Raw genomic sequence first — 17,797 nt, 5'->3', positions numbered from 1 at the left:
CAGTAATATGCCATTGCAATGAGACAACTTAACTGCATTTTAAGGAGGGACTACTGGACTGTCAACTTCACCAACTGGCATTTATTATATACATGGCACTATGAATAACACATGCCTTATCTGTAGTGAAGCATGTGTGCATATTTTCACATACATAATGTTCATACCATTTGTTTAACATTACAACTCCAAGAAAATGGGGAGCCCCTCGATAATGGTTTTGAAAAAGAGTGGAAAAAAACTGCAGTCCTCCCATGCTCTTGAAAAACCTGAAATCCCTTGGCAAAGGGTGAAATGTGAAAGGCCTCCTTAGTTTGCCCCTAAATGTTCCCATGAGTACTAATAACTTTATGGACTCCTCCAGTCAGTCACAGACAAAGAAACCAATGTGTTTTGGGGAACCAGGTATAAACGCTATGGGATCCAAAAGGATTAGCTACCTTTATCAGGAAATTCTCAAATTAATGTACAAGTTTTCATTATGCATAAATTTCAAACTTTCCATCAAAGTCAAATTGTGCTGATGTTAGATCTAAGCAGATTCAACAATCTGCTGATGGAGTAAAAAAAATACGTGGAAATTTATTAACGAGAAGTATAATTATCTACATCTCAGCAAATCATGCCAGAGTGTCATGTAATATGCTGAGCTCAGGCAGCCCATAGCCAATGAAGATCTTTTTTTTTCTTCACTGTTAATATTTACATTGGAAGCAATACATGGCTGCAATCTAAGTGCTGCACCTAAAAAAGGAAGTTGTTGACTTGATACCTTGTTTTCTGGCACTGCGAAGCACTGAAGCAGCTACCTTCTTAATCATCGCCTGATAATATTGTGTTAAAACTGGAGGGTAGCACATGGCTGTTTTATACAAGCAACAACCCTGGGAGGTTTTCCGCCTTGTTTAGTTGCTTTATTTCTTGATAGACATGCTGGGGTGTTAAAAGCATAGGACTAAGTGTTGTGAATTCTGGGTCCTTTTCTTTGTTCTCCTGCTGAATTTTTCTGTGCCTGTGCAGGCACTATTTGAAGAGACAGTTTACTTCCCCCACCCCCCCACCCCCAGGCACCTTACAAGACCCTCACAGACAAAATCCCTCCAACTGTCAGCCTACTTGATTGGAGCTGGTTCTCGCATGTAAAGCCCTAACAAAAATTAAACAAACATCCATGAGCAGGGAAGCATGGCTGGCTAAATAAGCACTGAATATGGTAAGGGACCCCAAGTATAAAATAATAACATTATTATCCTTATCCCAGTGTGTAAATATGTCAAGAAAGCTTAACAGTTGAAATTAAGAGGCAGATTTGGGGTTACATCCACAGAATGCTCTACCTAGGGAGGCAGCTGTGTGGAACTGCACAAGCTCTGACAAGTTCAGGTATCGGGTCTGCTGCTTATTGGCTGTGTTTCTTCGGACAAATTCATTAAGTCACCTTTTAAATAAGGACAGTAATCTCTATATCATTAGATTGTGAAAATAAAACAGATGATATTTTAAATGCCAGGTACATATTAAATCCTTAGATTTTCATTACTTTTCCCTTTGTCCTATATACCATCTTTTAGTTTCAAAGTATTTTACAGGTAATCCTGTTGTAGAAAATGAACTAGGAATCTAAAAAAATAATTGTTTGGATAGAGCACACAGGTAATCAAAGACCTAGTTGTCACCTTTGTCGTAGAAATAATATATTTATTCCAGGTTCCTGAGACTAGGCAAAGAGTCCTAAAAAATAGCAGCAACCAAATTTCAGTAAAGGAGAACAACCAAGCCATTCAATCGAGGCCCAGCCTCAAAGAATAACTGAAGAATAAAAATGCTTTTTACTCCTGCGGTGACTTCTGCTCAGGTCTACCCCACAAAGAGGAGCACTTGGACAGAGTTGAGCTATGTTGTGACTCCCTTTCTCTTGTCAGAGCTGTAGCTACTCCTCGTGCTGTTAAATCGCAGCAGATGGCTTCCTTTTACACCCAACGCTGTCAGTGGAATGTAAATGCGTCTTCTCACAACACTGAAAATACTGAGGCTGTGTGTTTAATCTGTGCTGTGCAAGCAGAATGACCCTGAAAAGAACATGAGCACTGAGCACGTTTGGAGAATTGGCATCAATCCTTGTAAACAGGATTGGGGAGGATTTTTCAAGCCCTGCGACTAATCACGGTTTTCTTCCTAAGGGTCCTAACACAGCCATATCCCTGTGGACAAACAATCTAAATGGTGATTGAATAGAAAAGTTATAGACCCAAGGGAAACATTTTTTAAAAGGAGGGGGTTTATTCTGGGGTATGGGAAAAGGAAGAGGGAGTTGCACTCCACCACAAAATTGCAGGGGCTTCGTTTAGTTTGAATTCTCCATTCTCTGTCTCTCTGGGAGTTTAGAAAACAAAACTTCCCTGTGTCTCAGATTAAGTTAGTAAGGGGGATAGATATTCTTTTAAGCAGTTACATAAAAATTTAGGGGAAAAAAAGAATGCAAATAATTCAAATGTCAATGTGACAAAGAATATGAGAAAATGCGATAAATGACAAGGATTAGCCAGGAAAAAAATTATATTTGAAAATATTAATAGCAAATTATAAAGCTGAAATATCATCAAACTCCTTAACTGGGTTATCTCACTTCTTAATAGTTCTCTGAGCTAGGTAGGAAACAGGGAGTGTGACTTTCATTTTATTAAAGCAACATGTAAAAATTATTCAGTGGCAAAAGAAAAGGAGCCTTGATGCTATTTGTCCTTCAAGCCTTTTACAGGGAAGGAGCAGAGTCCTTGGAACTTCTATGTCCCATCCTTTTGGGGGGCAAAGATCTTCTGAACTATTATTTCCAAAGGAGATCTAGATATTTTGAATATAATAATTACTGTGACATAGACTGATAGGTCCAAAAGTCTAATATAAGCATTTCAGCTATATTATCTGATCAAATTTTATAATAAGCTGTTAAATTCTGTGCTATATTTACAGACATATATAGAATAATTTTAGTTTGGCATTATTTTTGAACTAATAGGAAAATGCGGTTAGGATTTATTTTTGTCCCCTCCAAGAAAGAATGCTTTAGATTCCTCAGTAAAAATGCAAACATATCCTTTTTCCCAGTTGTGTTTTGAGGCATTTAGGTGGATTATTAATAAAGTGAAACAAAAGATTTGGAGGGTTTTATTTCTTAATCCTTCTAACTTTAAAACCTATAGACCTTAACCAAATGGCTTATTTGGCAGTTGAAAGCCTGACTTCTGAAAGAACCCTTTAGTCCTAAAACTAAATACTATTTTAATAAATCTTCACAATGGAAGGTTTCTATTTTTCCTCGCTGTAAGATACATTTCTGTTTCAAGTTGGTACAGGTTCATAGATTTTAGTAATGTTCACTTAGGATCTGACTACTCTTAACATCGTAGGATCCTTCTCTATTTAGATATACCAAATCTCAAACTATTTTGAAGCGAGGCAGCTGTTCAGTGAAAGGATCCCCATTAAAGCACAATATATGTCTTTTATCTTCCACTAGAAAGAGTTTGAAACTGAAAGTCTGATAACTTGATGTGAGCTGACAGTGACAATAAAAATAGCCACTTCTAAGATTGAGAAGGTGCAGGGTATAGACATTCATCAATGAAACACTGGAAAAAAGGGCTTTCATTTCTATGTTTGCTTTTTAAAATAAGAATAGAGTAAGTGGCACAATAGATTATATAAACAAGGACTTCAATGACAAGCTGCCAAAGTTAAAGTAATATTTTGCATGGGTGACTTGATACCACACTTTATCACCTACACAAGGAGAAGCCAATTTGAGTTTGCTCAATAAAACACAGCCCCAAGAGTTGGGTCTGGGGCATGACTGAGATAGTGTGGCAGAACCTGGTGTAGCTTGGCATTCACTTCTGCTGGGACAGAGCAGGAGCTGGCACTGCCACCATCTGGGGAATGCCCAATAGTTAAGCTCTGCTCTATTAATAAACACTTAGGTAGGTACATCAGAGGGACAATGCAGTTTCCCTTTCATGCTCCTGTAATTTAATGCAGGTCTGAAGTATAAGTGGGACTAGTTATTCAAAAGCTGGATTTACTGCAGCCTCACAACTGTTGAAAATTAAACAACATGTGCTGCAAGTTAGGGGTAATAGGGTATCTCATTATAGGAGGCTTTTTATTTTTTTTAGAGGCTGGAATCTTTGCTGAATTACTTAGGGACTTACTTGAATGTAGACTTGGACCAAATAATTTTCTGATAAGTCAGCCATAAATCCTTGGCAAAATAAGCTTGGTGTTCTCAGCATATCTATTGGCTTTTTGATCATTTTTATGGCTTTCCTTTTACTGGTCAAATTATCCTTATATGCACCTAAAGCTCCTCTGACATGGATTAAGTCAACACAAACCAATAGACCTTCATTACTTTGGCAACTGGTTTTGATTTGGGGGCAGTAAATATGATGACACAGACTAGATTACCTTCACTGAAAGGATATGTGATAAGCCATTAGGATGTCAGGGATTTGGGGTTCTTTTTCCTGTATAATGTGAGATGGATTAGTAGCAGCTTTCGACCAACTGAAGAAAGTTGAAAAAAAAAAAAAAGGCAGGCTGGAAATCTGAGTGAGAAAAGCAGCAAGGTACAGCTTTTAAGTCAAGTGTGGTGAGGACAGTACTCCTGAGGAAGTCCACTGTGGTAGATACTAGCAGGCAGGGCGGGGGCCAAATATATAAGGAAATTAACATATGACATGATCCACGAATATCTTAGTGTCCATCAATAAGAACAATATTACTGTGCAATAAGAAGAGAAATGAGAGAGGAATCAGCAAGATCTGGAATAGCCAAGGAATGGTAGTGGAAGAAGCAAAACTGCAAACTGGTGGATTGGAGAAATTATTTTCATTATAAATATTTTTTAATATTACTTTTTTCAACTTTTAAAAAAAATTCAAACCTATAGAAAATCTGAAAAAAAAATAGTACAATGCACACATGTATATTCCCTTCACCTAGATTCACCAATTTTTTAACATGTTGCTACCTTTGCTTTACCTTTATCTATAACAAACATTTTTTTCTGAATCTTCAGAAAGTAGTTTGCAGACATTATAACACTTTATCACCACGTATTTCAGCAACTATCATCTAAGAAAAGTACAAACTAATCTAACTAGGAGTACAAACACAATGCTAATATCACATTCAGGAAATTTAACATTGATTCAATAATATCATCTCATATACTGTCCATTTGTCCCAATGAATGTCCTTTATGAATTATTTTTTGAACCAGGTTCCAATCAATTGCATTTAGTTGTCAGTTGTCATGTCTTTTTAGTATCTTTTAATCTGGAACAGTCCCTTGCCCTTTAAAGTTATTTCACACTGAAAATCCTCTTGCTTTTAAAATTATGTGTAAATCAATTGGCATTTATCAACTACCTTCTAAAACTTATGCACTACGGCAGAGATTGGGTATAAACCCAGATCATTTTCTGTCCTATAAAACTCAGGTTAATGGGGGACTCAACACGTAATAGAAAACTACATTTCAAATAAGTGATAGAAGTCATACGTTCTTGGAGAGAGCCAATAAAGAATATCCATGAAATGTGTACGTGATTCTGAGCATCTGCTTCACTTGGAGAGAAGAAATGAAGTTTCCTGAAATGGTTTCTAGATGGATTACATGCCCAGGTTGGGTAAACGTTTTCCTAGCAAATGAGCTTCCACTCCCCGTTCTACTTCCCCATTTGTGACTCTACTTAAGCACTCACCCCCACTGTAAACCTTCCAAGGCAAGCAGGAAATGTCCCAGCAACATAGACACGCACCTTGTCTTCCTTAAAGCAAATGCAGTGTGGTGTTTCCTCCTGTCTGGAAAACCCTTCTTTACCTTATTCTCCCAGCAACTTCCTTCAAGAAAGGTAAGGGATGCTCTGAGGCCCACCCTCCTTCCTCCTTTACTTTCTTTTGTTCTCACCTCTAATCTAACACCTGCCTCACAGAACTACTGTGGTTTGTATCACTATCTCCACCCCCAGGCCCTAATAGTGCATTTGTTAAAGACAATGACTATGCCTTTTAATTCCATATCTCCAGGACCTTATATACTGCCTGTAATGTTGAAGGCAATAAGTCAAAATTTATTAAGTGAGTGAATAAATGCATGACAAAATGAATGAAACTTTTTAGGCTATATAGAACTCTTCTTATGATGGAAAAGAATTTAATAATGCATTAAACAGAGTGATAAGCATTACAAGTAAGGAAGTCAGTAACAATTGATCAGTCACTTTGTGCAAAGCACTGAACTTTGTGTTATTGGAAAGTTCCAAAGGAAGCAAATATTCATCCCTTACAGTTCTGGGGGAGGGGTAGAATCTGGCCTGACTCATGTGAGCAACAGCAATGCATTCCAGTGCACGCTCCATGCTGTGCAGGCCTAGTTACAGCTCTTCGCAAATGCCCGCTGAGCCCATTGTTGTAGAAGGCGCCGAGAGAGTAGAATCAGGTGAGTTTCCATGAAGAGGTTTTGCACAGTGCAGATGAATTTGAGCAGGTTTGCAAAAAAGAAGAGGGATATGACTGAATAAGCAGTGTGTTCCAGGGTGGATAAGCGATATTGGCAGGAGCAAATGATTCCTATTTGGGAAGCGGCAGGCAAAGAGGGTCTCTTCACTGAAGTGCAGCAACTGAAGACAACCCTCACTAGGATATGAAGGCTCATTAATAAAGGGCTTTGACTCCAAAATTAGCAATTTAGTTTTGATATAGTTAGCTTCCATAGGCTTCTGAGCCAGGTAAGCATGGTCACTTTTTTGTTCCTGAAAGGCTGGATCAAGGATGTAGATTCTAGAAGAAGAGAGACTGTCTACAGGAGAGTTTAATTATCCACGTGCAAGATAGTGCCACAATCAAGTTGTGACTATGGGGATGAGGGAGAGGGAAATCTAAACAGAATGGTAAGAGACTTACAGAGAGTAGTGAAGTGGTGAAGTGGATCAGGATTGCAAAACTACATGTATTGGCAGTTCATAGTACTGTATGACTTACTCTCTGAGACTTCAGTTTGCAACCACTGTTTTCTGAAATGAAGAAAGAGAAGGCGAAAAAAGGAAGAGGAAATGTGAGTGTCCACCCAGCTTTTCTGAGACCAAAATGGGCTCCAAAAGGTCCATTAGTTCACCCAAAAGAGATAAAAGAAAGCTTCACATGGAGAATATAATAGTGAGCTACTGCTTGTATTTTTGTTTTTATTTTATTTTTCGTCGTGTCTAGCAGTTCCTGCTTGTTTCACCTGATGACATTCCCATCCTGGATATCAGGGTCAGGCTAATGTAAAAACAAAGATTGCTAGTGGTAAATTTCACATTAAGGAATAATACCAAACAGTCTTCACGGCCATTTGGCTCCTTGGTCACAATGTTCGTTCCTTATCTGCCTCCCTGACGTTTGCAGGCAGCACCTCCGAGATGGCACTTACCCCTTGGCTAGGGCCGGAGGGTAAACTGCTTCAGTTCCTCTGTCAGACACATGCTGAGGTTTTTATTAGGTAAAAATCCCAAGAGGAAGGAGTTCTGTGTTGAGAAAGGCTCTAGCTGGTTGTGTGCTGCTGGATGAGCTCTTTGACTTTAACTCACCTCTGTCAAGCGGCATTCATTCCAGTGACTTCTGTGAGGCAGATGCTGTTCCAGGTTTCAGGGAAACAGAAGGGAAAAGGATTGGCAGCCATGTGCATCGCGGAGCTTCCATTCTAATGGGGGAGATGGGCAATAACATAGTACACATGTAAAGTATGTAACTGTCATATGGCAACACATACTTGAGGGAAATAAAGCCATTTGTGATTTAAAGAGGTTGGTCAGGGAAAGCCTTACTAAGAAGGTGAGGAAAATAGTCATACCTACCTCAGGGGTTGTGAGGAGAATTAAAATGGATTCAGTGTGTATGACATCTGGGAAACCCCTGACACGGGTCAGAATAAATAGTAGCTATTATCTTCAAACAATAAATTTAGCAAAACATAATGAAATCTGAGTCTGGGCTGCTGTGATTTGGTTTTTGTATGAGACAAATAATTTTTTTATTCACAAGGCCTTGTGTTCCAAGGAAAACAGCTTATATTACTTAAGCCACCTGCTTAAGGGGGAAAATATGAAAGCAGTGTCTCTGAACTTCTGGCAGGATCTACATTTCTGCCTGGAACTGTTAGGATAAGACTTATAAAACCAGTGCCATCTAGGCAGGGAGAAGGACCATTTGGCTGACCCTTGTAGTTTTTAGGTAGCATTGTGCTTATACATTGTAGGTGTTCCATAAATATTTATTGAATGTAGGAGTAAGTGTGTCAAATCTTAGTGTAATTGAGCTCTCTCTACAGGTCCACCAGAGGACACCCATCATGCTTGGGCTAGTTATGAAATTGGTGGATGGTTTAAACTAGAGCTAGCATTCCAAATATATAGTCTTATACTAGATCCAGTTCCTTTTTTTTTGATTCCAGCCTTTGCAACAGGGCCTGAAATGGAAGGCACACCTCAAGATTCTCAGGAAAGTAGGTTCCTGTGCTGTGGTTCCCTAAGCTAGCTCATCTCAACCTGGTTTTTCTACCCCCAGGCTCTGAGATGGCCCTCAATCGTGTGGTTATAAGGAATTGCAATTCTCTTTGCAAGAATGAGAACGTCTTTTGGTCTGATTCCTTCTTTTTCCAGTGAGGGATTGCTAGTCCTGTTAACCACAGTCCTGCACAGCTCCTGGAGGGGCTGGGGTGTGCCACTGAGTTCTGAGCAATTCCAGCAAGGGCTTGTATGCTTTCTGGAAGAAGCAGAGCAGTCAGACGAAGGACAGAGCAGTGACAGTGAGAACCAATACTCAGCGTGCTGTTCAGATACCCCCTCTTCCTCTGTTTCTGGCTGGCTGTCTGCTGCTTTGAAGGAAAGGTGCAAGAGCTCTGTGATATCCATCACTTCTGCACATTACGAAGCCTTTTACTCAGTAAAAGGAGCATCTGACTGGATTGCCCCCTCGTTGTGCCAGGACACTTCCCATGTCCTCTCTTTTGGGTTTTCAGTATCTTATTTTCTCCCTTTTAACTGTGAAGTGGACAGTGTATTTATGCTTGAAAATTGGCTGCTGTACCAATATTAATTTTAAAAATGGAGTTCTGGCACATGTTCAATATTACTATGGAAACGGCTGTTCCTAGCAGTCCACTGATAAGATACAGTTCAAGGACTCAGGTCTGTGTGGGAGTTTTTCACCATCCACCAAACTGAGGATCTACTTGTTACAATAGCAATTCACAAGAATGCTCCCCTCCTCCTTATATACAGAATAATTTTTTCTGTCTTTTATCATTTGGGATGCAACTTCATTTTGCTTTATATATACAGCTGGAAGATAAATACTTTAACCAGCTTTTTAAAAACACAACAAAGTTAAAGTAATTTTTCCATTAATCATTAATTCTCATAATAGTGTGTAACGATCTTCCTTGGCTACTCACGTACCACTGAAAACACATGCAGTCACAAACTAGTTCTAGAAACTCACATATTGAAGCTGGGATGTAACCTGCAATCAACTGGTGCTTTCAAACACTCTAACTTCCCATCATAAACTGTCTCCACATATTTCTGTATAACTGATACACAACCGAATTCCAAGAAGGACTGGAAGTAATTCACTCCACCATAGTGTTTACCAGAAGCCAGTTTTTAACCCCAAACATTGCCACTGTTTTAAATCACAAACACAATTCCATTGATTTACAAAACCCAGGCAGGAGAGAATAGAAGGACCAGAAGGATGGTAGCAGCGGCTTCACTTTCTTGAATTTCCTCACTTTATGTCAGAGCTTTAATGTTTTCACTTCCTTTCATTTGGAAATGTGAGATCAAGTTTCCCAAGAAATCCTGTAATGCTTCATATTTTTTTTAAGGGCTATTTCTGATGTGTTTATTACTTGCACATTCTTCCGAATGCTGTCATCAGCCCTAGATGTAATGATAGGCAGATCTGGATGCAGAAGACAAGCCAGCTCATTTTGTGTTTAAAAATTAAGTTTAAAAATTAGGTGAACTGCTCAGCAGTCGATTCATGAGGGAATGATTGATCCTGATGGGCCCAGATTGCACCACCTTTTGGCAGCTGCACGGCAGTTTGGTGAGGTGGCTACGGGGCACCCCACACCATTCCCCAGCTCAGCTGTCAGTGTTGACACTTCATGAGTGAAGGTGTGGATGGTAGAAGTTCTGAAATCCAGACAGGATGAGGGCAAGAGGCCAGGGAAAGGTTACCCTGGGTAATAAAAAAACAAGAGTAACAACCATGGGCTGAGTTCTCATTCTTTGCCTAGGCACCACGAGAAGCTCTTGATATACATGAAAGCTGCGATCCTCAGAACAAGTGGAATATGGGGTATGAAAATGACTGTCCCTGTTTTACAGATGAAGAAACTGCTCATCATACTAAACAAGTGGCAAAACCAAATTCAAACCCATTTCAGTCTGCTTAGCAAGTACATGCTGTTCCAGGCACCCTTCAAGGAAACAGTATGAAATTCCATTTCTGGAATTAAAAAAAAAAAAGCTAACATATAGTTCCAGCATACAGTACCCAGTCAAGGAAGTTCAAAATAAATTTTGACAGTTTCACCTCAGAATGCCATTAGCGTAGCCTTGCCTTAGGTAGTATTAGGCCACAATCTAGTCAATGTTTCAGAATAAACCCTTCTGCAAATAAAAAAAAAAAAAAACCATAACAAGCACCTGTTTATTTTATTCTGCATTTATAGGGTTCAAAATAATCACAGTGTAATTTAATCACATTTAAAATATACATTTAAAATGTGCATTTATAAAAACACACTACCATAATAACTTAATTCATGTTGCAGTATTAAAAAGTCATTTAAAAATAATTTTTCATGATATTTCCAATTAATTTAGGCTATTTCTTTTAAGAAAAAGGTTATTGAAAATTGTGGCACCAGAAGCACAGCCCATCCCAACAGGTCTGGCCTTCAGTCCACGCTGTTTCCAGGATGGTCCTCACACTTGGAGGCCTCCATCAGTTCATGTGTCTCAGCAGTTTCAGTTATCAAAAGATCCATTTCCAGGGCTGTATATTTTAAGCACGGTTGAAGAATAGCAGAGCAAAAGAGGCTTTCAACCAAGGGAATTCAAAAGCAAAGGGCCCTCAAGAGGCAACTTCAAAACCCTGCTCATTCAGCCTTCCTCCAAAGCTTAATGACATGCCCTATTTGATAGTGTTAAGGGAACTGTGTCATCAAAACCTTTAGCTGAGGTTTGGAATTGCAGTTTTAGGTTTGTAGGTTGGCTCCCTATATCATATTGCCAGGAATTGAGAAAGTTCTGGTTTATCTTTTATAAATAAATAGAATTAGGGATAAGAATATGCAGCATATTAATGGTTACTAATATTTTTATGTGTTCCAAGTTTACTGTGGGCCATGCTTTGTGTGTTTTCCATTCATTGTGTTTCATTTAGTCCCATGCTCTGAAGTAGATATTAATATCCAGTTTTATACATGATGAAAGCAAGTCTTTGAGAGGTGAAGTAACTTGTTAATATTCACACAAATCAGTGGCAGAACTGGGAACCAAATCCAGGCCTCAGCCTCTAGAGGCTGACAAAGAAGGTGCTGGATCCCAGGCTGTGAATTTTCTTTTTTACCACGTTTCTGAGAGCAGTGAAGCAACTGTAGACAAACATGTTACTTCCTCAGAGGTTATAAGATATTTGAAGAGGACCAGTTCTCTGGTTCTACCAAAACTGTGGCTCTTACCAGGACTCAGAACCTAAGCCCAAGATTCCTTTTCCCTCTCCAAAGCAATGTAACAACAGATGAGAGTGTCTAGGCTGCTTGCCAGAACGTCCATGACAAATACCACACCACAGAGTGGCTTAAACAACAGGATTTATTGTCTCACAGTTTTGGAGGCTGGAAGTTCAACATCAAGGTATCACCAGGCCACGTTTTCTCCTGGAGTCTGTTCTGGTGCTGCCTTGCTACTTGGTTTTTAGATGCATCTCTGCCTCTGTCCTTGGTGATCTCTGTCCTTCTCTGGCTTCTACTTCCATGGCCAATTTCATTTCCTTTACTTATGAGGATTTCAGCCAAATTAGATTTAACGCCCACCCTTGGTCTCACCTTAAGGTGGCAGCATCTTTAAAGGTCTTATTTACAAATGGGCTCATGCCTTAAAGATGAGGGATTAGAAGTTGAACTTGTCTTTTGTGGAGACATAATTCAATCCCCAATAGTTGCCTTAGCGTAGTCAGTTTGGACAAATGAGAAGAAATGGGCCCAGAAAAGTTTAGGAAATAGACTCAAGTGGAGTGATATCTGTCTTCTCTGCATGGGTGTGGACAGTCTCAGCTCACTGACTCAGAAGAACAGCCACTTACTTCTGGAGATGACACAATTTACATTTAATCTTTAAGATTAAATCAATTCTAGGAACAAGAGTAAGCATTATCTAAAGGTCTCTAGATAACACCAAAGGTTTTTTTCTGGTCAGATTCCATCTGCCCTTCTGTGTCCCAGACTTTTGACCCTACGAGGCCAAGTCTACGCTCCGTTCATTTTTCCCAGCCCACAGTTATCTTTACAGCTAAAAGATGCAGTTACTCACAAAAGGATGGCCACACAGCTTGGCTGGAGACTTGCCCTCTAGTTTAGGAAAAATATTTTTCTCAAAAACTACAATATTTTAGGAAACTGTACATGCTTTATTCCTAAAACTCCATGAACTAGAGGATGAAAAGCCGTGATGGCCCAGAACTTTTCACAATAATGTGAAAGTGGAAGTAGGGAGTAATTACTTCTAACTATCTAATAGCATCATACATATGAAAGTTTTCTAGGCATCTGAAACTAACTTTTCCCAAACTGAATTTATTGCCTTCCTACAGAAACACTGGATTACTTACTGTTGTCCCAAATTCTAAGTATTTTTATGTCCCTAGACTTTTTTTTTATTTCAAATTGTTTCATCCAAATAGAATTTTCTGCTGGAGGTATTTAAATGTTGCTCATCCTTTAAAGAACACTTAACATGCCTCATTCCAACTGTACGCCACCTACAGACCAATACAATTAATTTATGATTATACATAACACATTTATAACACATGATGATTATTTGTATATAGATGTGTCTTCTCCTCTTTTCCCTTCAGATTCCAAACTTTGATTTGTATTTCCACTTCCCAGCTCAGTACAATGCTCATCTAGTGTGTTGTCAATAAATATTGGCAAATTTATGAACTAATGAGCCACATTTAAACAAGTTTCAGAGTGAGTACACCCAAGGCTACATTGTGAAGAGATTCCAGTGTTTTATCAGTATTATTAAAATTAATTAATTATATTAATTGGTAAATACTATATTTAAACAGAGACACAAGGGGAAAAAAAACTAAGAAAAGCAAGAATATTTAAAATTCTCAAAGACTCATTTGTAGCAGCAGATTGATTTGTTGATGGGATTTGGGTTATAGAGAAAGCTAGTTGAGAAGGTAAAATGATTTACTCCTGCTTTTACTGACAGAAATATTTCTTTGAAAAATAGTAAGAAAATTCAAATAGCAACTTCATCTTGTCCTTAAGATTTCTATGCAACTAAATCACAGTTTCCTGTTACCCACTGCTAAACTGACAGCAGGTTCACTTAAAAGGGCTTGGCAAACATATTGGAATCAACATTGAGCAAACCATTATGTACGACTAACACCCTTGAGAGCCTCAGTTCCAGCTCCTCCCGACAGGGCTCTACCACAGTTTTCTGTTTCTAAATAGTTGGGTTCAGCCTTGATCTCATGTGCTTTTACAACCATTCAATTGTCACATTGAATCCAAATCAGATTGACGACTGTGGAAAGTGCCTGCAAGACCAGCTCATCACAGGACATCCTCTGTCTCGGGATCTTTCCCATGAGGCCCAACTAATTTAATTTAGTCTTTTTCCCAACAAAAGGCTCTGTAAAATGTAAAACAACCATTTTTTTTTTCAGTCCAAAATTGTAACTTAGGCAAAGGGGAAAGGGAGTTTAAATATATGTTTCTATAGATGTAGAAAAATTTTACAACTATGTGTGGGGGTTTGTCTTTTGCCCTTGATTTCAAACGAATATCCTCAGCCACTGAGATTAAAACATTGAGTAAATGTAGTAGATACTTCATGTCAGACTTCCTGACTAAGAGACCTAAGCTGTAGATATACAGTCATTGTCACCTCATCTGGGAATAAGAAAATCTGAGTTTCCTTCAGTACCTTGGTCTTTTACCAGCTTGCTCTTGTTGGTTTTCATTCCAGGGTAGTTCCATTGTCCTGAATATTTGCCTCTGCTCTCTAACTGACACCCCAATTATTTCAATCCCTCCAGTTGACAGAAGACTTGATCTCGGACATCTTCACCTCCGTGGGCTCCACGACGTTGGCCTTGTTATTGCTCCTCTTTCTGGCCATCATTGCTTCAGCTATAGCCTCCAACAAAAGGGCGGCTCAGGGAACCTACAGCCCAAGCCGTCGGGAAAAGGAGGGCTCTCGAGTGGAAATGTGGAGCATGATGCCGCCCCCTGCGATGGAGAGGCTGATTTAGAAGTGGCCTGACCCTCTGAGAAAGCGTTCTACATGTTGTGAACATGTCCATTGCACTTGAGCAGTTTTTGTACATACCTGGAGATAATAATTTATAACTGGGATTACATTGGAACTGCGGGAAGGATTCCTTTGACCAACGTAAAGGCTTTTATAGAGGTTCAACTTGACACCATTGTTTCATTATGTTTTGTTAACTGAGCAGAGAACAATGACTTTGTGCCAATAATTTCTGCCTTATAATTAACAAAAATAATTTCTAGAAGACAGTGTCTTCTGGGAAAAGCTTCCGTGCCTGTCACTTAACTCTTTGCACACTGGAGACACCTCTTCAGTTAGCCCTTTAGCTGGCAACAGCCATTGTTTACACAGAAACGACAGAAGAAATAGAATACATTTCTCATTCTTCCTGTCATGTGGTGAAGATGTTAGTTGTATACCTGTATTGAGATGTACACTTTTGTCCTACATTTGTGGAATCAGAGATAGCCATGGGAATGAGCTATTGTTAAAAAACGACCCACTGGCAACAAATAAAAATTGTAATGTGGTTGTTCTCCCTTCTGAGTGTTCTTTTGCATTCTGTGACATTACATGGGACAAAAATAACCTCTAGGGGCATTTCCTTCAGTCTGTATATGAATTAGGTTTTAAGCAAATCATATCAAGCTCATTATGCTTAAGGTCAAAATACCTCCCTAGACATAAATCAAGACAGGAGGAAAGCTTGAATTCTCAAATCTGAAAGGCCAAGATCTTTCCTTCCAAGTTCTTTTTGATAAATCAGTGACAAACAGTGACATTGTCTAAAGGCAAGAACCCCAAAGTGAGGTGTGTGTGCTTCTGAGTGTATGTGTGCAAGACTATCCTTGAAGTGTGGAGAGAAAATACTGCACCTTCTATTTGTATATTTTATCTCCACAGTACTTGGTTCTATTTTTGTGTATGTTTTTAAATGCACATAACATGTTTATTACAGAAGAATATAAATAAAAATTTAAAATCTATGTATATATATTTGGGGCATATGCTCCAAAATTTTAATGACATGAATTTTTTAATGACATGATTTTAAAAGTATGAAGAACTCTGTTCTGGAAGAACCCATCCTTCTTAACTGTCCAAGGGCATTATTCCAGCAAGTCTCCATCTCTCTCCCACATCATCAATTTTCCCACTGTACTGGATTGTTCCCATCAGCACCAAACCTGCTGTCATAATCCTATCATATAAAATTCTATCCCTTGGCCCACATCTCCCTCCAATTACCATCCCATTTCTCAATATTCCTTTTCAGTAAAACACCCTTAAAAGAGTTTTCTATATTCTGTCTCCATTTCCTCTCTTTCCATTCTCTTTTGAACTCAAACTAATTTGACTTTCCTCCCTACCACCCCAGGAAATAGTTCAAGGAAGTTTCTCCAAGACCTCCACATTGCCAAACATGATGGCCAGAATTTAATCCTCATCTTACCTGACCTCTCAGCAACATTTGAAAGAATTGTCGTTCCTTTTTTGACATACTTTCCACCTTTGGCCAAGGGAACACCACTTGATTTTGATTTTCCTTTCACCTCACTGTCCATCCCTTCTCAGTCACCTCTGTTGGTTTCTCCTCATCTCCCAGACCTCTACTTTATTTGTCTCCATACTGTTCATACTACCTGACTGGCCACATCTTTGTTTGCTCTCCGTTTCCTCTGACCAGAATTTAAGTTACATGAAGACATGGATATTTTTTTTTACTGCAGCATACCTCACCTAGAACAGAGATAGCCATAGTGAAAAAAACAATAAATATATATTTTTGGATCAATGAATGAATGAATGAATGATGCTCAAATGCTTGCCTGCTACTAGCAAAACCCCAAAGTGTCCAAGGTTTGGGTGAGCTGTCATTGGATGCTCTGGCTACTAACCCATCATAGCTCTGGAGCCTTAATATCTTACTCTAGCTCTAGCTTTGCCTTCAATATCTAATTTGCTTTAAGTGTAAGCTTGAGCACATTGATGTTTCTGGGTATCTACATGTTGTGTATGCCATGAGACATTTTCTTTAATTTTTCATCCCATTGAGAAGCTACAACTTCTTAATAGAAATGTAATACGGGAAGGACAAAAAGAGCTATCACTTAAAGGAAAAGAATAATCAGCTAAGTTAAAAAATAATATAAACTTCTGGTGGGCATTCGTATGTACTATATAGATATCCCTTTTTAGGTTTTAATGTATTAGAATAGCTAGATGTAAACACTTGAAACTACCAAACTCCAACCCAGTAGCCTTGACTCTTGAAGGCGATTGTATAACAATGTAGCTTACAAGGGGTGACAGTGTGATTGTGAAAACCTTCACACTCCCTTTATCCAGCGTATGGATGAATGAGTAGAAAAATGGGGACAAAAACTAAATGAAAAATAGGGTGGAATGGAAGCAATGATTTGGGTGTTCTTTTTTATTTTTATTTTTTATTATTTTTATTCTTTCTGGTATAAGAAAACGTTCAACAATAGATTAGGGTAATGAATGCACAACTATATGATGGTGCTGTGAACAGTTGATTGTACACCATTGATGATTGTATGGTATGTGAATGTATCTCAACAAAACTGAATTTAAAAAAAAAACAATATAAACTAAAAAAAATCACAAAGGATAAGTTGTTCCTATTGGTTTTAGCACAGGTAAGAAAGGGTCACCTGTCACCAGTAACATCTTAAGTTTAGAAATAATGTCCAGTTAACCTGGCTATTAACCCTTTTCCAGGGCCCATTTCAGGGCTTTGCAAAAGAATGCAAATACATATGCAAATGTATTCATGCATGAATGTATGCAAACATGAATAAATGAATGATTCCATATGGACATTCCAATCACATAAATGATAATGAAGTTACTGATTCCAGGCTACCCAAGAAAGCCAATTCACTGCATCTTTGAAAAAATGAAATATTCAATAACTTACATCAGAAATGTTTCAAAATTCACCTTATGGAGTATATTTGTAGTAAACTACCTTTAACAAGTCTCACCATCAGCAGAGAAGTCTAATATCTACAATCACCAATGTCATAGTCCAACTTTTGGTTCATGTGTAATTTTGTAATTTGTCTTAGATTGCAGCAACAATTCCTCTCATGCTCCTTTGCAGTATAACTTTGCCACTCCTCAATGGAGA

The 17,797-nt window shown here is 38.6% G+C and overlaps 1 protein-coding gene across 1 annotated transcript in view; it reads left to right on the top strand.

Moving 5' to 3' along the window:
• The window catches only part of CRB1 (crumbs cell polarity complex component 1), a 266,572-nt gene extending 251,580 nt beyond the window's left edge, over nucleotides 1-14,992 (top strand). The window contains 1 exon segment of the mRNA XM_037812361.1: nucleotides 14,405-14,992. Coding sequence (XP_037668289.1) covers nucleotides 14,405-14,620 — 216 coding nt within the window. The 3' untranslated portion in view covers nucleotides 14,621-14,992.
• Nucleotides 14,993-17,797: the final 2,805 nt, after the last annotated feature.

Source organism: Choloepus didactylus, chromosome 2 (genome assembly GCF_015220235.1).
Source record: "Choloepus didactylus isolate mChoDid1 chromosome 2, mChoDid1.pri, whole genome shotgun sequence".
NCBI lineage: Eukaryota > Metazoa > Chordata > Mammalia > Pilosa > Megalonychidae > Choloepus > Choloepus didactylus.
The sequence above is the reverse complement of the archived record's forward strand: the minus strand, read 5'-3'. Positions and strand labels throughout refer to the sequence as shown.